This window comes from Ptiloglossa arizonensis, chromosome 3, assembly GCF_051014685.1.
Source record: "Ptiloglossa arizonensis isolate GNS036 chromosome 3, iyPtiAriz1_principal, whole genome shotgun sequence".
Classification (NCBI taxonomy): domain Eukaryota; kingdom Metazoa; phylum Arthropoda; class Insecta; order Hymenoptera; family Colletidae; genus Ptiloglossa; species Ptiloglossa arizonensis.
The window spans coordinates 6,805,870-6,829,571 of record NC_135050.1 but is presented as its reverse complement, the minus strand read 5'-3'; the positions used below and the strand labels follow the sequence as shown (position 1 = coordinate 6,829,571).

The 23,702-nt window shown below is 34.8% G+C and overlaps 1 protein-coding gene across 1 annotated transcript in view; it reads left to right on the top strand.

The window, feature by feature from the left end:
* The window catches only part of LOC143144764 (uncharacterized), a 109,032-nt gene that overhangs the window by 47,461 nt on the left and 37,869 nt on the right, over positions 1 to 23,702 (top strand). Inside the window, exon 2 of the mRNA XM_076307519.1 lies at positions 1,944 to 2,129. Coding sequence (XP_076163634.1) covers positions 1,944 to 2,129 — 186 coding nt within the window. The remainder of the gene's footprint in view (positions 1 to 1,943; positions 2,130 to 23,702) is intronic.

The window sequence follows — 23,702 nt, the reverse complement described above, 5'->3', positions numbered from 1 at the left end:
AACATGGAATGTTCCGACTGCTAAGGTTAACGCTCCAAATGTCTAAATTCGGATCACAATAAACATCCGAGCACCTGAATAACCAACGTGAATAACCCATGGAACGTAAACGACGGTCGCTCTACTTTTCCATACGAGCAATGTTTTGCGACGTGTCCGCATCACGTGTGGAAAAGACACGTTCTGTACGTGCACGGAGTGACATAACGCCGGAAAAGGATGAAAGAACGAAGAAGGAAGAACACGTGCCCGGTGTGTACACTGTGCACACCACGGCGAGGTTTCCACGAAAATACTGGACGCTCTTAAAGTCTCGTTGACGCAAACAGACTAACTTTCGTTCTACGGAGCAAACGCGAAGATACACGCGTCCGTTTTCCTGCACTCTCGCATTATTCACATAGACAAGATCATTCGGAATGCAATGACGTAACTCATTCACAAATTGATGTCGCATCTTTTCGGCTGGTAGGTTTCTGCAACGTACGATGCAAAGTCCCAAAGTAATTTTCATTTCTGCGAACTCAATTCTGGATTGAACGTTTCGAATGCTGGATTGGAAATTGAACAAAATATTTGGTTCTTGCCAAGAACTCCAGAATTAAGAATATTCTACACGTAGAAATATCACTCGCAAGTATTTTCTTTGAAATTTCTTAATACGTATTGCATACAAAAGAAAAAGAAAAAATTGTAATAATTCTCTTCGTGTTCAGAAATCTTTCAATTTTCACTCCGATGTTGTGTTCGAATTCTCGATTTCGTTGCTTCTTTTCGCATCGATTCGCTGTAGAACATTTACGTTTAGCTGAGGAACGAGCTTGATTTGTTCTAATGGTTTATAATATTGTCAATACTATTTATACTTGATAGCAATGACTGCTACGGTTCTTGACTATTCGTGTTTCGTTATTCTTTTGTATTTTCGTGGCTGGTTTTCTGTGAGCACCGAATTTTACAATCGAGAAAATGCAATATTTCATAAGACTGTATTTACGTAATGATACATTGGAACATCTTTTCATTTAAACGTTAACTAGTTTGTTGAAGGAGTTTTCTCATAAGAGAGTCAAGTATTTCCTTTGTACTTCTGTTATCGTTTAAATCAATTTTATGTAGTAATTAATCAAATCAAACGTAGACATTTTAATGAATAAATTAAATAATTTTCGACTGCTTCTGGTCCTACTCGCAACGACGAACACATATATGTTAGAACAACAGGTTTGGTACCAATTTTTGTATACAAATTTTACAATATTTCAACCAATCCTTACATTTTTAATTAGTTAACACCCCCATATTGAAATTTATAGATTTTATCTATATTGCTTCGATAATGTTTAATTTCCATAACCAATTTCATTTCTAACCTTTTAGGTTGACTATCGAATTTTCCATTTACTCTGTAAGATATTTATGAAACACGATTGGAAAAACATAATAATAAATCACTACAACTATAAATGAAAAAAGTAGAACATAATTCTTTAATTTTCTTCAATGTTCTAAGAGTATTTAAATCAATGCTTTTATTACTTTATATGTCGTTTACACGAACGATATGTCAATCTTTATTAATAAACATTCTTGAAGACGGGAATTACCAGTAAGCAAAACAAAGATAATATTAATTTCAAGAAATGTTTGCACGGGTTACCAGAATTATAAACTTTTCATAAATACATCATTTATTGAGATAAGAGAAAATACTTAAAAATTGTTTTGCTACTCTTCCAACTGCGTTATATCTTTCGTTATGTATCGTGTTTGTATTAATTTATACGATATTCAGGTGACCGTTTCGAGCCTGTGATAAATTGAACTTTACGTAGCTAATGCACGAAATCCCCCATAAAAACTAAGTTGAAAGCAATCGTTAGCCATATTTGCAGCACTGCACGAACGTTCTTTAATTTATGTTTTCTTTTCATTTGTTTCAGATCTGCAGAGACCCGCAGAAATGCGATTGCACGGGAATAAAAGGTCTTTCAGGCTATCCTGGAATACCTGGACCACAGGGACCGGAAGGCCTTCCGGGTGAAATCGGACCAGACGGTCCTCCTGGACCAAAAGGTGAAAAAGGAGCAGGTGGAGAGTATGGTGGCACTGGAGAGAAGGGTGACAGGGTAAGTGACAAATTTTCTCTAAACATCGTTATTAAACGCTTGCAAAATTAAAGTGAAATTCTTTGAATTCCTTTTATGCTAAAAGTGGAACGCTCGGTACACATCCTGTGCGAAAATCTGGTAATCGTACCTTGTTAAACATATTCAACGAACGCTCATAAGCGTTTACCATGAGCACTTAGATGAACCTAAATGCATTACATTCGTAATCGACGAACCAAACGTCGAAGAGTATTCAACAATTATCATTTTGAAGATTGAAAAATTAAAATAACCATCCAATGTACAATAATGCAATTTTTGCATCGACTTAATTCTATAAGAATAATGTGAATTATTGTATCATTGTATCGCACAGATAGTGATTGGTACTTGTTGATTCTTTAGAAGCTTTTCTCGTATCGTAATACATACATTATATAAATAACGACGCGGGTATGAAAAAATATTTGTTTCCAATAAAAATGATTGAAAATTCGAAAACAATTTCTTTTATTACTATTCTGTATTTTTAGCATCGATCATTTTCAAGTAAACGTATAATAATTACGGTGAAAGTAAGAAAATTGCGCATTTTAAAATTAAATAAGTTTCACGACTTCAACTGTTTGTCCATTTTCCAGTGATAAATTAGACATTTGATTTTCTCCGATCATCGACGTTCAAAAGTTGTATACGTGTTAAGATTACTCAATCATGGTTGACGTTCTTAATCGATTGCTTTAACGTTATGTTATTCTCGTTGCCAGAGAAAAATGTATAATGACACGAATACGTACAGACGTAATTTTTTTATTACTGACGCAATTACGTAATAAACAAATTCAATATCATGGTTATATTAAAACATATGGGCGTAAAATAAAATATAATGAAATTACGTAAATTGGCAGTAGAGCAGCTGCTTCTTAATTACTTTCGCACTTGGACGTTGTTTCGGTGAGAAACGTACGAATTAATATCTCAAAATTGAACAGAATATTCATTTCTCTCTCTGATCTCTAAAAATTAAAAATATTACACGCATAGGAGTATTATTTGCGAGTATTTATCTTGAAATTTTTTTGGGACGAATTGTGTACAAAAAAAATCTGAAAAATTCTTTTTATATTTAGAAAGAACGGAATAGATTAAAATAGAGAGACATTCGCGAAGCATTCAGTTTAAAACATTTGTTTGAATATTTTAAAATCGTGAAAGTTTTCAAGAATCTAAACAACGAACGAGAAGGACAAAACTCTCAGTTAAACTTTTAATCTAGATACCGCTGACGGGATACACAGATGTTATAACAGATTGTAAACAATTAATATCGAATCTTTATAATGCGTGTTTAAAAAACAGAATCCAAGATTTTAAGCGTTTATAGTACTTATTCAGAAGAGTAAGAAATGTATAATCAACATAGGTCTTACAATCGTTCAAAAATTGTAGAAACGTTGGTGAAGCTTTTTGAATTGTTTACAAAATGGAGTATATCGTTTGGAATATTTTTTTGTGCACAATGGCGAGGTGCAGATGTACCTAACTTCATTAATTGAAATAATTCACAAAATGCATATCTACCGTTTCCACGTTAGAATGACAATAAGCGAACATTGTTAGTAACACAAGAGTACAAACTAAGAGTACAACACTAAAAGTTTATATCAGGTTTGTGTTTATGAAGTAATCTTTGTTGATATTAGTAACAATCTTGTATCGACAACCGTGAACTAATATATTTATTTCCGAATCAATTCCTCTATTTCCATTTAATATCTAACGGAGAAACCAATTCGTGATATCGAATATTCGAACCGACTAATAAAAATCGGTTTCCACAACGAAAGAATTAATTGTAGGACCTATATCGATCGAATACTTTTCAAAGCTTTGAGCGAGTACTATGAATCGTTATTTTCTTTAAATATCCTGTACATTGTTTAATCACGATCGAACCACGAGAAACTTACAACGTCCTCCAACCGAAACGAACGGGACGCGAATCTCATTCTGGGTACAATCAAATGGAACCAATTGGAATCGCGTGACGCGATCGCTCCGTGGACCACTCGGAGAGGCTAACGAGAATGCCAGATGCGTGTCTTTTTTTCTTCGTTTTTAATGCAATTATACGCCGGCAGCGTGTACACGATTTGAAAGAAGAATATAAAAAAAAAAAAAGAGAGAGAGAAAGAGTGGCATGGCGTCATCGGCCAGAACGTTTCCAAATGCAGAGGAAGAGAAGAGCGAGTCGAACGAGAGAGAATTACCAACGGACTCCCACGAAGTCCGCCCGCACTCGATGTTCTTGCACAGAAGTACCGCGAATCCGTTGTTTCGCAACTTGTTTCAGCCCCTTACCGATACGATGCGATACGACGCGATACGACGCGATACGACGCGATACGACGCGACACAAAAACGATAAGACTTCGACTGACGAAGCTCACCTACAATTTGAGAATCTTCTTTAGCGTATACACAGTAAAGGCTATTTTTCCCAAACTTGTTTCGTTACGTTCGTCTTCGATTGTTCAGTTTCAAACGATAATCCACGACACGTGTACACATAAAAGCATCGCGGCTGTAAGACACTTTTCGAGAGATTAACAAACACTCATCATCCTGGATTACATTTCATTATATTTATTTTTGACATTCTTTTACGAGAAGCTTCGACGTACGATTATAAGAGACGAGTGATTACAACTTCTCGAGCGAACAACGGAGATTGATTCTCATCGATCTCATTCCATTACGTGGAATACTTAATAGTTTAGCTTAAAATTTCTTTAGTTTGAAAACTTTATTTCATTTCGCCCATATTTGTACTTTAGATTAAAATGGTCCTTGCGATGTGCCTGTGATAGTGATAACTACAAGATTCGTCTTGAGCTGTGAACAAAGCTTGTCTAACTTGGGCTGGAATTTGTTAATATTTCTTTTCAAGGGTTTCGTTTAAAATGTTAATCTTTAACACGTGACTATAAGACACTTGTAAAACGACTAATAATGATTGTTTCCTCTGAATTATATTTTATTGCATTTCTTCTCGTCAGTTTAGTTCCAATTCTCGATGTGTGAGTATAAAATATTTTTGAACAGACTGTGAAAACTGTTTTCGTTGAATTTTATTTTGCTAAGTTATTTTTCGTTACTTTAGCTTAGAATGTTAATTCTCGGCAAGTAACCATAGGATAGATTTCTATAAGAAAACTCTTCTTGGACAGATGTTGAAGGATACTTCCTCTTGACATTATTTCATTGCGTTCATCTTTGACAGTTTAGTTTAAAATGATAATCTTCGGCACGTGACTGCTGAAGGCGTAACTGTAAGACTCTTCTTGAGTGGATGAAAAAGGCTGTTTCCCTTTGATTGTCTTTCATTACGTTCATTATTAATGGTTCAGCTGGAAATGACAATCTTTGACATATGACAAGAGAATGCGCGAATATAGAACTACTATTGAGCCAAAAAGAAAGACTACTTCCTTTGGACGGTCTTTTGTTTCTTTTTTATTTAAAAAGTCAATCTAAAATAAGAATCTTTAACCATAGAATCGATGATGCAGAATTGATCGAACTGTAATGCTCTTTTCGAATAAATAACGAACGCTGTTGCCACTGTGCTATACTCCGTCATCTCGCTTTTCGATAATTTAATTTAAAACGAGAATCTCACAAAATGTAAATATAATCATACAGAACTCATACGCTTCGCTGAAGGAGCGTAGAAGTTTGTAAATCGACACCGAGAACTGATTCACTGAGAACTTACTTTATTACTTTCTTTTCGACAATTTTAGATTTCGTGTAATCCCGCTTCGTGTGACCTGATTTTAAACTGTTGCGTTTCTACGTCGACAGAGTTTCGCGTGTTTGCACGGTCTCAGTCGGAATTTTTTAACACGTTACAAACCATTTATACAACTTACACATCAAACACACGGCAATTGAATAATTTTATATCCGTTAATGATCAACCATGTTCGACATTAATTTCGCTCGATATGGTTTTTTTTACGTTCGAGTAATTCTTGAGTAGACCGGAGATTAAATAACATATACCGAAACTGTGACTTTTTCCTGTTGTCATTTACATTTACGTAGAAATCTGAGTAAAATTTTCACGGTCAATGTCACGCGACGCGATGATTGACGATTATCATCGCATCGAACATGCTTAAAAGTATCCGAAAATCATTCTGGAAAGCATTGAAATGTACTCGGTGATTGAATTTATTCACAAACTTTACACGCGTTTATTATAACTTAACCGTTACGTATCGAATCGATCACTTTCTGTCATTTTTCGTCTGTTTCACTTGCAACGATCGTTTCACCCTGCCGGAACAACGGCGTAAACGAAACACAAGTGTTGTTGACTCGTAAGGTTGAAGACACATGCAGGATACAAAATGATAGAAATGGCGCGTATTTAACTTAGAAATTATTTAAATTCCACGTAGGTAGGGTTTGCTAAAAAAAATTCTAATTTCAACTGCGCGAACACGCGACTGCGTTAAAATGGAATGCTCTCGGCCGTGATTGCATAAAATAAGATTACATAAAAGTTAAACGAGGTTACGAGAAGAACAGAGGATGCAGTAACAAGGTGATAAGGAACTTTATCGAAACGATGCGAAACGATGTTAAGAGTTTGCCGCACGACGACTGTGTGGTCAACTCCCTTAATGAACGTATATCAGTTCGCGGCCAGATAAGAGGTTTACGAGTGCCTCTTTTCCATTTTTTTTTTTTTTCTTTCTTTTTTACGACACGTACGGATTGCATCTTTACATCGGGATGCCAGCGGCCCCGAACGAGTCGTCGGGATGACGTCACGGCCCTTTCTGGTACCGCTGCATCGAGCGACCTTTTACACCACTGCAACGTTGCCAGTATCCACGATTTTCTTCGAGTCCACGAATTTTTTTTCTTCTTTTTTTTTGCCATTTCGAAATACGCGATTGAACACAATAAACGATCATTCGATGAAACTCGACATTGCTACAAAATTTGTGGACGATTCTTCTTCGAGGATTTCATCGAATCCTCGACTTTCGATCGTTTCGATCAAGCTTCTGTCAGTCACTGTCGATGCAGCGATATCCAACCTTTTTTAAAGGCAATTCTGACCTTAAAAACGAGAGATTTGTAAACGAAAATTGTCGTTACGTTTACTTTAATTAATTTAAAATTGTATTGTTTTTATCGATGCCTATTGAGTTCTTCCTCGATATAAAAGATTATTTAAAGGAAGATTGTCTAAATTGTCTACTTGGAAAATGCCTGTATGCAAATAGTGTGGAAAGTCTAATTAAAAGTTAGGAATAGAGGCAAGTGCTGAATAAAACGATCGATAAATTTCACCTCTTCGAGGATACTGGCACGTACATACGAGTACGTTTGATTGTTGAATTATTATAAATACTGTAACGCGAATTCGATGATATAACAGTGCAACATCGTCGCAAGATCGATAGACCTCACGGGCAAATATTACTTAAAATTTTAATTTAGTTTGTATAAAGCAACCCCTCTCTGAACAAATTGAAACGATGGAAGACAAATATACTCCATGTCTGATGTTACACTCGAGTAATCATCATATTAATAGAAAGAAATGGTTGGGTTACTCACATTTTTCTACATGTGGAAATTTCCCTAAGGGATACACCCTCTACTTTCAACCGATTCCCTCTTAGGGGTTCTTTTCCAAAGACATTATTTATTATCATACCACTTCAAAGTCCATATTCGTGGAAAGTCCGACTGGATCGTGTAGTAACTCGGAGCTAAATTTGTCCTTGAGCTAAATACTGTGATGCATATACAAGGATGTTTATTAACATGTGGGAAGTGTTGCAGAGATAGTTTCAGAACGCAAAAACGAAAATAAAAGTTCATATAAATAGCACCCGATGTAACCTTCTTTACAAACTAGATGTTGTTTCGAAGTTCAACAACTCCTTACTCGTGTTTCTGAAAAAACAGTTCGGTTAATTCTAATTTAATTGTTCATTTCTGAGTATATCGAAAACGTTCAATGGGAAACTGTTTATTTTGATAAATCAATATCTAAATTGTTCTCGTGTAGCGTGCAATTATGATTATTCTTACGAGTTATTCTTCAAACGAGTTAACAACATTTTTGTACAGATGTGGAAACAAATTTCTTCGATACGTTCTTCTGTCTCACTTTTTAACGAAATTTCAGCAGGCAGTCTATACTGGATTTTGATAAAATTGCAACAAAATACTCGTGCAAGTAAAATCGAGGGTCCTATTATTATTAGAATAAATAATATTTAGGGGAAATAATATAGAGGGTCTAATTATTAGAATTAATTCCTGCCCAAGCGTTACAAACCAGTTTTACAGCAGAAGCTTCTTACGAACAACTTGTACCTCGAAAATGGAGTCACATCCAACGTATAGTTCATCCGAATATTTTTTTTCCTCGTGGATTTACTCTTACGGTATGCCTACATATTAAAAAAACTCCCTTGCACCCACAGTGTTTTGTTATTACTCGATGGAACACACTTTGGAGGTACATTGGTAAAAAATATTCGTTTCCTAACCGAGCTTGTCTTCGAACTACGAACAAAGCCAGCGAAACAAGCCTGGCTGCTATCAACGGTGTCAAAACTGCGCCGATCGTCGAATTATCAAATCGTCTCGTGTCTCCGGTTCTAAATAAAACTCGATATTTCGCCATCGGCGTTGAATTCGTATCAAAAGTGTAACAACTCCGACGATACCATCGCGCGAACTCGTCTCACATTCGGTACCGCGCGATTATTCGTAAACCGTGAGCACCCTGTACGCGTCTCTGTCAAAATAGCCTCGATTTACGGCCAGTTCGCAAGTGGAGTCGCGGGAATCTCGATACGCCCGGAATCTCGGTAAACGTGGGTGGAGATCGCGATGATCGAACAAGAACGAGAATATCGATGTACATCGGCGTGTATCGCCGCGATCTTTTCATGCGTCGGAGAATTCCGTGGTAAATTGCTGGGATCTCGTGGCCCGGTGGTATGTAAATTTTCGTTGAGCTCATCGTGAAACGGATCGCCATAAATCGGCCGGATCCCGCGCGATGGCCGTAAAGTTGTAAGTCGGACAGACGCGCGATTAATCTGATCGTCGTTTTAACGTTATTGTTCTCGGTTAACCTTCGCGCAACGATGTCGCTCGTTCGTCTAATATCCCCGTGCCGGCAAACACGACCGGCTCGTAGATCGAAGCGATGGTTCCACGAGCGCGTCGCCATTTTCACGACCCCGGGGGATTCGTATAAACGCGTCCCGGTGAAATGAATTCGCGCGCTGACGTCACGATCCTTTCTGGAGAACCGATGCTGCGCTTGCAACGATGTCACGAGCGAAAATATACGCCCGTTACCGCGGATTTTTCCACCACGAGGAATAGGCCTGGTCGCGGTACATTCTGTTTATACGGCGATCCACAAAATGGTCGAGCAGTACCAGAAACACTGACCACACCTACACCATCGATGCACGGTGGGCCGCGGGAGATACAATACGGAATATTTCCGGCGGAATCGTTACAGTTAACGTCAAAATTCTTGCACGGTAGTTTAGACTTCATCGAGGACCTTCGATGTAATATGCAACGGGTGTCATTGTTGAATACGTAAAAGGAGACGGGGTTAGCCCCTTTTTGAAACGAAACGGCATATCGGTTTTCGCTATTTTAGATGCTTCTTTTGAAAACGAATATCGTTCAATGAAAGTATATGTTCTTTGAAACACGGCAGGGGAAATATAACGAGACATTTTATCGAGAGATGAAGGAAGAAGAGAAATATTGACGTTAAGTTTTTTTTACAAAATGTTGGTTTCCTTTGGAACGGTCGATATTTTTTCAAACGGGCTCTTATGTATTAAACACACCAATTTCGGATTTAATCGTTAAGTGGCGAATATTTGAAGTATAAATATGCAGAGTCTTTACGTGTCTAAAACGTGTTTTAACTCACTCGTGTGTTGCATTAACGAGCAGTTACATGTGTAATATTTTGCTAATACAGATTGTGTAATAAATGTACAAGAATGGAAACTGTTTATTCTACGTAGGATTAGGAAAACAGTTTTCCAAAGAAATTCAAGAAGCTTGGATACATGTGTATTTTATTATCAAATCAATCGAGTACATTGTGCTTTATGATAATATCATTTCAACGAGATGATAATTATCTATGTACGTGTAACGAGTGGAATAGGCACGAAGGGATCTTGAATATCGTTAATTTGAAATATTTATTGTAAATAATTACTTTTCAATATACCGATATATTTGTGTGACTACTAGTATTGAAAACAAACAACCGATGTAATTTTTGTACACCTTTAAAAATTGAAAAGCTTCGCAATAATAATTATATTAATATTGAGATCGAATAGAACTGTAAAGAAAATAAAGTACCCGATATTTGAAGCTTCTAGGACTTAAAAACTCAAATCGGTGAACAAAATGAATTCTTGTAATAGGTAAAAAGGAGACAGCTTTTACGAGCGTAATGATCCTTGTTGAAAAACGGATGCTGCGTTCAACGGTATACTGTTACACGTTCGCAGATGCAACAAGTGAAAACGACACCCTTTACCTGCAGATTTTATGATGATGCAAACGTTAAAGATTCTCGTCTTCTTTTCACTCGAAACATTTCCGAGAATGAATCTCCCAAATGATGTATATTAATTAGAAGAGCACAAGAAGTACAATACGTGATAAATTATATTTTAAACTTATTATTTCGTAATCTTATTTTTTAAACTTATTATTTCGTAATCTTATTTTTTAAACTTATTATTTCGTAATCTTATTTTTTAAACTTATTATTTCGTAATCTTATTTTTTAAACTTATTATTTCGTAATCTTATTTTTTAAACTTATTATTTCGTAATCTTATTTTTTAAACTTATTATTTCGTAATCTTATTTTTTAAACTTATTATTTCGTAATCTTATTTTTTAAACTTATTATTTCGTAATCTTATTTTTTAAACTTATTATTTCGTAATCTTATTTTTTAAACTTATTATTTCGTAATCTTATTTCAAATGTAAGACGAACCGTTGTTAATATTCATCCCGTTGAATTTTTCTGAATTTAAGCTTATCTTTTTGGTCGAAACGAACTTAAATAGAGGAATCTTCGAAATTCCTCGATATCTGAATGTCTGGAAATTTCGTGAAATTTGTTTAACAAACTTTCAGGGGCTTCGTAATTTTCGCACCGTCCGAGATTTTCTCAATTATTAAAATCGTCGTAACCGGTGATATTGAAAAGTTTTGAACTATTTAAGCTCTTCGAGGAAATACGAGGTTCAACTTTCCAAACATGATTATGCGTTCTCTCAGAACGGTGGCAGTAGAGCAATTTTCGAAGAGTCTTAGTAATTATGTATTGTCGACTTTATACAATAATGTAACACTAACATTTTGAACGATCCTGATAATCTCTGATAATGAAAATTTTGTACATACCGAATAATCACAACATTTTGCATAAAATCTAGATAGAAAACATCGTATAGCAACAATTAATTGTCTTAAAATATAAAACGATAAATTATTAAACTTGTACTGTTCAATCTTAGTCTATCAAACTGAAAGAGTCATTATTAAAATTCACAATATTTATGAATTTTGATCTTGACCCTAGAGTCTACCAAAAATATGTTTCTTTAGTTAAAATAATGTAATCTTTATTCTGCTGGATGAATATTTAAATAACTGTAATATTTTACCTGTTCAAAACTCGTATAAATAGTAGTTTCTTTTAATCGAGGATTCGTACAAAGGAGTTGCTATCTCTATTACATAAATTTAATTTCAATTTTAAGTAAAAAATGATTAAATACGTTTAAGGAACGAGAAAATCCTGTAGAATTTCCGACGAATCGTCCCACGTCGTTTTCAAATTATATTTTCCCTAAAGAGAAACTACACTCATAGTCGAACTCAAGATGTAACCTTCAGATATTTTAATAAAATCTAACAAATTTCTGTATTGTACACTTTACAACCAAGCTTAATATGAATTTTCCTTAAGTTAGACTATCGAAGTGTTAATAATAAAAAACTTTATTTAAACTAAGTTCAATATATATATATATACTATATTATCAAAAAATTCCAACATACACAGAGAAGAATTCGCATTATTTATATTTCTCTAAATTACACTCAGAGTTTGTAGACCTCATCAAACAGACATTGTTACAATTTTCAACTATCAAGAATACTAGTACAGAAAAGATTCTTTAAAAACAGTTTTGAAATTCTCTCGTCGCCGAGGAACATGATTTCACGACTTCGTTGTATCGTTGAAAGCAACCGGGCGGGCCACTCGTGAACACGTTTCGAAATTTTACACGTTCCGTGGAAGTAGAGACCAAATCGATCCGCATTGTTCTCGCGAGAAGCAAGTCGTACGGGGCGAGCAGAAGCGTGCAGACCTCGCTTCGAAATTGCACAGCAGAAGTGGTGGAAATGGCACAATTCTGCGCTTTGGGTTAACGATTCGGCCCGGCTCTGGACGTAGGCGTTAATGATAAATTACAGCATCTCGCGTTCCTCGTGTTTGGCATTGATCCCTATCTACGTAACGATTACTCAGATATTACACATATTACGCGGATACCCACGTGCGGCTGGTTTGCACGGTCGACCGATGAAGTCGTCTACGTCGTTGTCTCGTTATCAGGATTGACACAAATTAGCTGTTAGAAACGCGGACCTTTCCGGATGCAGTTCCGCCCTGAGATTGCTTGCTCCGCGTTTCGTCGCTCGTTGAGTTCCGAACGCGCACATCTGCGCGGAACTGAACCGAAACGACACGAACACTGTCGATTTCAATTCAATTGCTTCGAATTACGAGTTGCTGTCCAATCGAAAGCTCGACTTTGTTTAAATGTCTCGTAATTGATTATTCCGTTAAAATTGTTAACATTCGATGTCGTTACATCGGTAATTCGATGGAACGAAGTTACACGTTAACGGTGGATCTTTTTTATTCGACATTCCCTTCCCTGGTCCAATGGAACAATGCGAGTCCGTCGAAAGACACTATAAATTCGTGAACGAACGAAAGTTTCCTACGAAATTTTCCATCCACGGATCGTCGATAGTGACTCGTTCGATGAATTATTCTCCGACACGTTTAACTATTTATACAATTAGATTTGTATTTTCGTTCTGAAAGCGAAGAATGAAAATTAACGAAGCAAGACGAATCCAATCGTTACAGAAACGCAAACTTCTCGTAACTTCGTCGGCGATCTATTTCCTGATAAATCACGTGGCTGGATAAAGACACAATCGCAAGAATTGGGTCGAGGTCTCGTTAACGTTTTCGAACAATTCTTGTAGTTCTTAAATTCTTTAATTTAATCATCTGTCCGAGATCATTGTGTTCCACTATGCTCAGCTTTCCATCGTTTCCAAAATTCTGTTCGTCAAGGAGACGAGTACATCGAACCGTATTGTTCCTCTCGTAAATTCGAAAATTCTTGTGTCGTGCACGTGTCCATCGTGGAACTGGTCGAGGACCGAGTTAAGGGGCTGGAAATGAAAACACGAGGAGGAAAGAAGGAAACGCGAGCGGCATACCCACGCCTTGGAAGAGACAATAATCATTGACGTGCTCTGGTGAGGAGCACGTGGAAATCCCTGTTTTGTTTCGCTCCGGCGAAGTAGGCTATCTAAGCGCCGATAAAGAAATCTCCATTTCAGCGCCGATACGCCTCTCTGCCACGCGGCTATCCTTCGATACAAAACTTACGTGCCATTAACCCCTCGTGACATTCGCACTTTGAACTAGCCCATTAACGATTACACGAAAATCTACATTGCGCGACCATCGTTAAATCACCCAGTGAATTCGGCCCGCTGAAAACTCGACGCACGATGGGTCGCGGTGTAACGTTTTCGAGTTTACGTGAAATTCAACGGATAAGAACTCGACCAAACTCGTAACGATCGACTCTGGAAAAACCGAACTGTGTTCACGCTAGGTTCACGACGCGTCGTTTTAACGCGTTTCTATTTATGAGGAAAATTACAGTTTACAGTTTGCTTCTATCACTTGCATTGAATAATCCATTTAACGAGATATATACACCGAAATTCATTTTCTTAGAAGCTTCGGAAGTTTATCATTTTCTATTCGATGTGAAGATATGTCCGTAAACCTAGTGTTAACAAAAAACATTGGTTTTTCGATGTTGAAAAACGAATCGATGTTTAGGAACTTTTCCTAACACGACTTGTCGTTTTAACGCGTTTCTATTTATGAGGAAAATTACAGTTTACAGTTTGCTTCTATCACTTGCATTGAATAATCCATTTAACGAGATATATACACCGAAATTTATTTTCTTAGAAGCTTCGGAAGTTTATCATTTTCTATTCGATGTGAAGATATGTCCGTAAACCTAGTGTTAACAAAGAACATTGGTTTTTCGATGTTGAAAAACGAATCGATGTTTAGGAACTTTTCCTAACACGACTTGTCGTTTTAACGCGTTTCTATTTATGAGGGAAATTACACTTTACAGTTTGCTTCTATCACTTGCATTGAATAATCCATTTAACGAGATATATACACCGAAATTCATTTTCTTAGAAGCTTCGGAAGTTTATCATTTTCTATTCGATGTGAAGATATGTCCGTAAACCTAGTGTTAACAAAGAACATTACCTTTAGATGTTGAAAAACGAATCGATGTTTAGGAACTTTTCCCAATTATACGAAGTGGATAATAAATTGTTCAAACATTTATTAAAAGTACTTTGGACATTAATTTGACCAATTTTCTTTAAAAAATGTTATCATATATAAAAGACGAAAGCGTCCTCGTACCATTTTGACCGAATTTTCTAATTGCATAATGATCAGAATGGAACTAAATTGAACATTTTAGAAACTAGATGAACAATTGTCATTGTATTTAAGAATTTCTTAAAATACTAATTTGTGCAGAAACAGTAAGTTTTCTGATGAAAAAGTTTAATCTTCGTGACGAAATCGATAGCTTTTAATGTTTTTCAAGAGAAAGTTATTATGACTGTACAGTTGAAATTTCGAGTCACTCGAATGCATAGTTTCTGAGAAAAATTACCGATCAGTTTGAAAAAATAGTTTTAAAAAAAAACGCGTTTAGAGTTTAAGAATTGGCGTTACATCTATGTTAATATTTCGAATTTTGCCTTAATATTTTGGAACACTATTCTGTTTTAAATTTTAAAAAAAATGCAAAAAAATACATCAATTTCTTGAAATCGTAAAAGGGTATTTCCTTTCGAAACTACGATATTTACAATTATCCTTTGAAAGCAAATTTTAAAAACAACTATTTTATGAATAATAGCAGCCTTATACGTTGAGGTTGGTTGATTTTTTATATACTCAATCTTGCGACAAATATATTGTTACGAGTTTTGTTACAAATATATTATCGTTAACAGCGATTAACTATTCATCTGCCGAGAGAATGAACTACATTTTAATGATTTTGGAAGTAGAAGGGAGAAAGATGGAATCGGTCAAAGTGTAGGAAGTTTCATAGCGAATACGAAGGCTAATATGACGCATTGTTCGTGGTCAAGTATCGATGTAGAAGTGACCTGATACACCTTTAGAGTTTGTATGTCGATATAGATGTGGTACTCACTGAACCGAAGAAATGCAATGGGTTGTAAAGATTTTTAAAGTAGGAGTGGGATCGATACGATAGGACAAGGTGTAGGAAGTTTCATAGAGGATATGAGGCTAAAATGATGCATTGTTCGCGGTTGAATATTGATGCAGAAACGGACTGGTACTTACTTACAGTTTGAATGTCATGAAAATGCAACGGGATGTTAAAAGTAAAAAAAAAGAAATGAAATAGGGCTACGTTTAAAAAGTTTTGCAGAGGCTACACAAGGTAGAATGGTGCAGGGTTCGTAATCCATGAATAATGCAATTTTTAACAGATGATATAGTATTTACAGGTGAGATGTTATGCATGAATTAGGAAGGGTATATTACAACGAATTGACAATTTTGTGGAACAAATGTATCGAGACGAAATTTATCGAAGGGTGTTAAAAGTGATACTGTAGATAATCAACGTCTAACATAGCAAATTACTGCTTAAAATTATATTAACGAGATCTTTTAGATGAAAAATGTAATTAAAGGAAAATTACACGTTTCTTCGATTTGGAGTTAAATGCTTTGACTGAAATGTTTACGAACGTACAAATATTCTTTAGTTTCCCGATTTGTGCGTTCATTGCTAGAACATTCGTAGACACGATCAATTGGGAAGAAAAATTAAGGAATTGTAAACCTATAAGTGTTTAATATACGTGTTTATTGTACGTACGATTGGCAAGAAAGGTGAAGGAAAAAATGCTATGAGCGTAGTACTCTCATAGCAGGATTTGTTGAAAATTGGAGTAATCTCTTTCAATTCAAATTGGACCCATTGTTGATTGGCCGGTACATTTCATGGTGCGATAAGGGACATCGAAAGTTGATAACAGGCATGGAACGGATACACGCAGCGAAATCCTACGCGTTTGCTCGTCTTCCCATATCGCGAAATGCGGGGGTTAGAAGTGTTTCCGTTCCGCAATCGTCTACACATCACTTTAATACTTCGGTAGTTTCTGACAGTAATTTTGATACAAAAAGGAGAAAATTAAGTAAAAGTCAAATTCGATCGAGTTTCACAATTTTACTCCAACAATATCGAACTACCCTAAATCGGTGATAGTTTCTGGCATTATAAGGTGCACCATCGATATAACATTTAATAAAAGTGTTAAAAAAATTCAGAACACCCTCTTTGTTTCTATTTTTTGACCTACATTTAAGGAAGAATACTGTAATGGAAAAAAATTTCGAATAAGATTTCGTTTATGGAAAAACTCGTTTTAAGACACTGTTATTGTTCATACTGTACAAAAAATCAAGACTTGAATCAATTTTAAACAAAATCGGTTCATGAAACTACCTTTTGTAGTTTTCTAGTTTTTTAGCATACAAAAATTAAGTAAAAGTTTTTCTATCTTTCCTTATAAAGAGAAAAAAAATTAAATAAAATCTTGTTCATTGAATACTTGAAGTATATTTTTTGGTTGAAAAATATTATGACGTATTCGTATCTGTTAATTTTCGATATTTTCGATATTTCTTGCTTTTCCATGTAAATACAGATTTTAGAAAAATTAATTCTTTCTTTTGTTTTTTTCGTCATTATATTTTTCCTTTGGCTATATTAATTTCATTATTGAATCCAAACAACACGATATATTTTACAATTTTATTGCAAACACATCATGTGTTTCTAATACAATATACATATGTTTTTTTTAACAATTAATTATATTTGAAATAAAATAAACTTATATAAGGTGGAAGTAATTTTTCAATATTTTCAAATGTAATGTTACAATTTTACATCGAAACATAAATCCATATATAAATACTATAAAATCTCCTAAACTCTGCCAAGTATTCGGTATAGAAATTACATACAACGTATATAATAGTTTATTTGTTCTTTGAATTTTTATTATCAAAAGCATCCTATTTTGTTATTTCGTTCTTAATCCCAAATTATCAGTTACTTATTTGCAATGATATAAAACCTCGTGGTAATTATTAAAGTTTAAAGATCGATGTAATTAATGCTTTCTTTAATTTTGCATAAATAATATGAATTATATATACAAAAAATGAAATAAATAACTTGAAGATGAAAAACTTGGATTAAATTAAATTGTATGAAAAAGTATTAAAACTAATATTATTTGAATGCTCGATAAGTCTAGTAATTCGTGACAAAAATGAAAACGTACAAAAATATTATTATATAGAATGTGATTCGATCTACAATAAAATATCATTTAACTTGATCAATCCTGATATTCAGCAGCAGCATTTTAAATTCGATTTTATTTCTTCAACTTCCTTTTTGTTTCTGCTTTACGCATTTGCACTTGTTTCTCTAATTGTTTAATCGGATCCGCTAATTTATCAATTCTGAAGGAAGAATATATTTTCGTAAAATTAGATCGTCCCATTGAAAGCATTCGTAGAACAAGTTAAAAGAGAAAGAATAATGAAAAAGAGAGGATGGAACACCACGCGCATTGCGATAACGCACTTCCCATTGACAGATCATTCTGTACACCCAGCAACGTGGAACCGGATGTCGAGCGATCTCATATTCCGATACGCTCTGCCTGTCTTCCTTCCTTAATGCCTCACAGAGTTCGAGCAAACGTTTATTAGTAAAGAAGAAAAAACACAATTAGTTTCGACGACGAAGCTAATCGACGATCAGTTACTCCTTTCGTTATAATCTATTCAGTTGAATTTTATTAATCGAGAGTCGTTAATTCATTTTACTGTAATAACCATGAGAATAATATGTTTTACATTTTGACCAAATCAAATAAAATAATGAGTTATTAAGAAACAGACGCTGAAATAAATACTCATGGACATTCCCTACGAATGCCTTTTAGTCATTATAATCACGTACGAGTGCATTGATCTTTTCAAATTATCATTATTAAAACCAAATTAAGAAACCGAAAAATTATTCGATTGAAGAATGATTTTTTTATATTCCTTGAATTCTTTGTAACATCGATGAGTGCAAAATACAAGATGTTTCTCTACATGAAAATTATTCTAGTATCTACGAAACGATTGATTTAACATAAGAATTTGTTACGTTGGATAGTAATGCCCCAAATTTTTGAGAAAGCACTATTTTATATATCTATTGCCTTTTCTTTTTAAATATTCAAAGTGCAAAAATTTCGACGATTTCATCATTTCAAATCATATTTCAGTAACGATGCATCTACAAATTCTCAACGAACTTAAATATTAAAATCATTTTGCAAAACTACGTTCAACTGCAGCATACAGTAAAATGTATGTTCGTAATCTGGGTGATAATTGAATACGTCTGCTTCGGAAGAAACGTACCAAAATCGATCGAAACTGCTTATAAAATATAATACGTCGTTTAATATTTTCGAGTCGTCTCATTCACCTGGTAAAACAACAAGTTGCGATTCTTCCTGCTGATGTACTTACACGCGGAAAGATTACAAGCGTGTTTTCACATTCTACGTTCGGCGCGTTCCATTTAGGGGCACAATTTATGACTCGTCATCGTAGATTCAACCCTATTCTTGGATTCACACCAAGCCAGCCAATCAGCGCAGACCTTTAAAAGGAAGTGTGTCAATTTGTATCGAAAGTGACCAAACATGGTAGACATCGGTACCTTCTACTTCCACCGAACCGTAGTATCGGTCGCTCGTAAATTCACGTTTCCCAAAGGCGAAGAGACTTCCTGCCTCTTATTTCCTGCTCGTTTCAGACTTTTACGAGCATCGACAAATGTTACAGTATTATTGCACGCGTCTATACACACCGTTTAATCTGATTTAATGGCATAAATAAAGCGAAAAGTTCATCGAACCGTTCAGTTTCACGAAACGTTTTCGTTGCAATCGTCACAAGTTATTGCGTTCATTAATTCGAATGTAAATTTATCAGATGTACCGGTTGCCGTGATTCAATCTACACTTTTAGATAATACGACTATTTCGATTTAGTTTACGTTAAATTCGTTCAGTTTCAAAGTACAGCGTATTAGCTAAATTTCTAATGGAAAACAAATTCTACTGTGTATTGTCTCCTGACTAACGGTCATCCAATCGAAAGCTGTTTCGGTTCTTGCGTGACAACGAATCTACCTGATTTTGTTAATTAACTATTTGGCAAATATAGTACAGGTTATAACGCGCCAAAATCGCTCGGTTGACGGAGGTATTCAACTCAATACCAGCTCGCTAATATTTCACCGGTACGCATTTGCCTGGTCATAATTAGTAAAACGCACACGGCTTTCATAAAGGCCGCTGAAATATCGTGCAATTACAAACGGTTTGCGGTTCTCTGAATTTATTAAGGACAATAATTGTTCAACCATTTCTCCCGTCCCTCTCCTCTTCGGACAATCTATCTGTGTATCCATTTATCTATTTGTCTAGTCAGCTACCTGTCATTCTAACTATTCATATACTTCTAATTCCAGCTGTCTATCGAACTGTTTCTCTAGCTCGCTATCTAACTGCTTAACATTTACATAGTTCTAAATATTAAATTATCTCGCTGCACAAAAACGATCCGTTAACTATTTAACTTTCTTACTGTCTGCTATCGATTTACCTATCTATGTTTGTGTAAAATTAAGAATTTAACTACCGTAAATATTGAAACAATTCGTTGGCCAAAATTTTGATACCATTCTAGATTGCTGGTTGACTCATCGGTAAATTTATCGAATAACTTTAATCATCTTCTCTTTATACACGACAATGTATAGCTGATTGAGAGTTGAATTTATCGTTTAAATCGGATGGAGAATGTGTTACGTTGATAATTATAAATTTATATTTGTTACGACAAATATATCATATGTTATAATAACACATTCGGTATCTACTGAGTACGTGACAAAAATATTGCTCGTGCGGCTGTACACTTAGAGCTTTTTTGAAAACAAACGTTGTTACATCGTGGGGGCCGTTATATATGATGTTCAGAAAATAATATGTTACATTCTTCACACAATATGTCACATACTTCTTTATCTTTATATTTGTCTTTCTACAATATTCAACTGCTTAATGCTTATAGATCTATGTAGCTTTCTATTTATGTACCTATCCATGGATCAATCTATCTACCTACCTACTTATTTACTTATCTACCTTCCATATAACTAACTGTAATTCATTTCTACCATTCTCCAAAATCGATCGAATCGAATCAAGCAGTTTGAAAGTATTCGATTATAAAGTAATCAAATCATAGAGATTTCCATATGCACTTTGCAGTAGCTGTCAAATGCTCGTATCTGAACTAAAACTGTATCTTCGATCGCGGTTCGATATTAATCTGTCTCGTAGCAGAAATATAGGCTCCGGTGCTGTCACTTTCCTCGTAATAAACCCCAATGTTACGGGAACCGCTACAACGCGCGTAATTAAGATAAATGATTAAGATAAATGAACGCAGAGGCATAAATAATCTTGTGAATCGGCCGCTTGCATTGTAATTTTTCACTTTTACGATTATAATAAATAAGGAGCGATTAATGTTCCACTGAACATGCGAGTCACGCTAACTCACAAAATTGCCAGTGCACCAAATCGAATCTAATTAAAGTTCAATATATACATTCGCGAAGAAATATCATTTGTGCGTATTTGTGCAACAATTTCACCTATATCTTACAAAAACTAGATAGATATTTTCAAAATGTACACCACTCGTTTTGAAGCCGTGCATCAATTATTCAATTCGTCTTTTATCGAACGATGTCACTTTTATCGAGGGACGTTGCAAACACACTCACCAGTATCACATGAAATGTCAAGCGCTTTGATAAATGATTTAGAAAATATATAAATAGTAAGATTTTTTTATGACACTTTAAACCTTTAACTTGTGAAGGATTTTCCGACCGGATGAAGTAACACGCAATCGTTTTACAATATTGTGGCATAATGTTCCCAATCGAGCACATTTCTTGGAAGTTGTGCAACAGGTTAACCGATAAAGCTGCTCGATTTTTTAAGCGTGTTTAAAGTGAAGATTTGTACGCATAATCGCGGTCAAGATAAGTGCGTTCTGCGTGACGGAAGAGAATCTGTCCAAGCTAAGAATTTTCCACTATAATTTAAAATTTCGCGCTAATTATAAACACTTCGAACGTCTTTAACAAGCTTCATTAATTTCCATTGCAACTTTGATCTTCAACTAGCGAATTAATGGTACAATGAATGTGTGCTCATTTGTTTTTTAACACAGATACAGAAATTGGTTTTTGTTGCTATTCACTAATCTGTAGACTTCGAATAATGTAATAAAGTATCGAACAAGATACTAGGACATTTCTTTGTAAGAGTACAATTCCATACCGCTTTTAACGTATAAAGTACCAAAAAGAATGTAAAATAAACGTAGCTGTTTCGGATCAACGTATTCTCAAAATATTTTTAAGTCAGGGAATTTCACATATTTCATTACTACAACAATTTCTTCGTAATAAGAAAGTCAAAAAGAATTAACGAACAACTAAAGTTAAGTGTTTCCATATCGTCCTAAATTACTGGTAGACTCTTTGATAAGTTTATCCAATCATCTTTGCTTTGTACATGGGGATATACTACTATGTATTTTAACACGTTTAATGTACATTGACCTACATATGGATCAGGACAATTTTGTCTCAGAATCTGCCGAGAACGTGACAAAAATATTGCCCCTACAGTTATGCACTTAAAGTTTTTTTTAAACTTAACAACATAGTTACATTCTGCGAGACACTAAATGAGCGGATGTAAGAAATTCATTTTTCAATGTAGTCTAATATAACTTATACAGTATGAAACAGTGATCACGTGACCTATCCACGTTTATTATTTTCGTTACTATGATCCGATTAAAATTTCTTTAAACGTGAATGATTCAGAACACTTTTTAACTAGATAAGGATATTAATCTTTTCACTTGACAATTATTTTATTAATTATGAAGGTTACCTTCACATTTTTATATGTAAAATCTTATATTTTACGTAGCTTTATGTAGGCATTGCCCAATGGGTAGAAATCAACGAATTATAACAATTTGGCATGTCATCCAAATGCCAAAAATCAGTGAAGCAATCAAATTTCTGGATCAAGTCGAAGTTTGGAGATACAAATTGCGTTTAATTCTTGCTTGCACTGTACAGATTTGCTCCAATACACCTCGCATACTGTACACGTATACGTTAGTCACGTATGCATACCTAATTTATCATTTTATGAACCAATACGGTTCAACGGGTTTCTTTTTCATCGTCGTTTGAACTCGATTGCTATTTCAATCGAATAATCATGTATTCGTAAGCGTACGTAAACCGAACACAAAATAACGAAATCGTAAAATCCGTTTTATATTCCGTTGATACAAATGTAACGAAAATATAATGAAAATTACTTTGCTGCCTGAATAGTTAGAATAAAAACATGCAAAAACTTTTATCAGAATTTTTCTATCACGAGAATAAAACGCTTTGAATATTTACAAACTTTATATTTTATAAAACTCCATATTTGCTCGAAAAAGTTAATAGTACTTGAGTGTTTTCTCTAAATCGAGCTAGTAGAATATTTCTATTGATCTTTCCACTCGTGAATAAAATATTTTTATCAATCGTTCAAGGTGAACTGTTAATCTCAGCTATTAGTGAAAATATTTCGGTTCGTTTAAACAAATTTCGATGACCCTGTAATCTCGTAAGGTATAACTGTATAAAATTGTCTCGAGTTAAATGAAGCGTTTTCTATATAGTTGACAATACATGGTATTAGAATACGATTGAGTCTGCAACACAGCTACAAAGTAGTCTCAGAATTGTATTATACGTAATTTGATTGCTTTATTGACTGATTAAATTGCATCGATTAACCCTTTAAC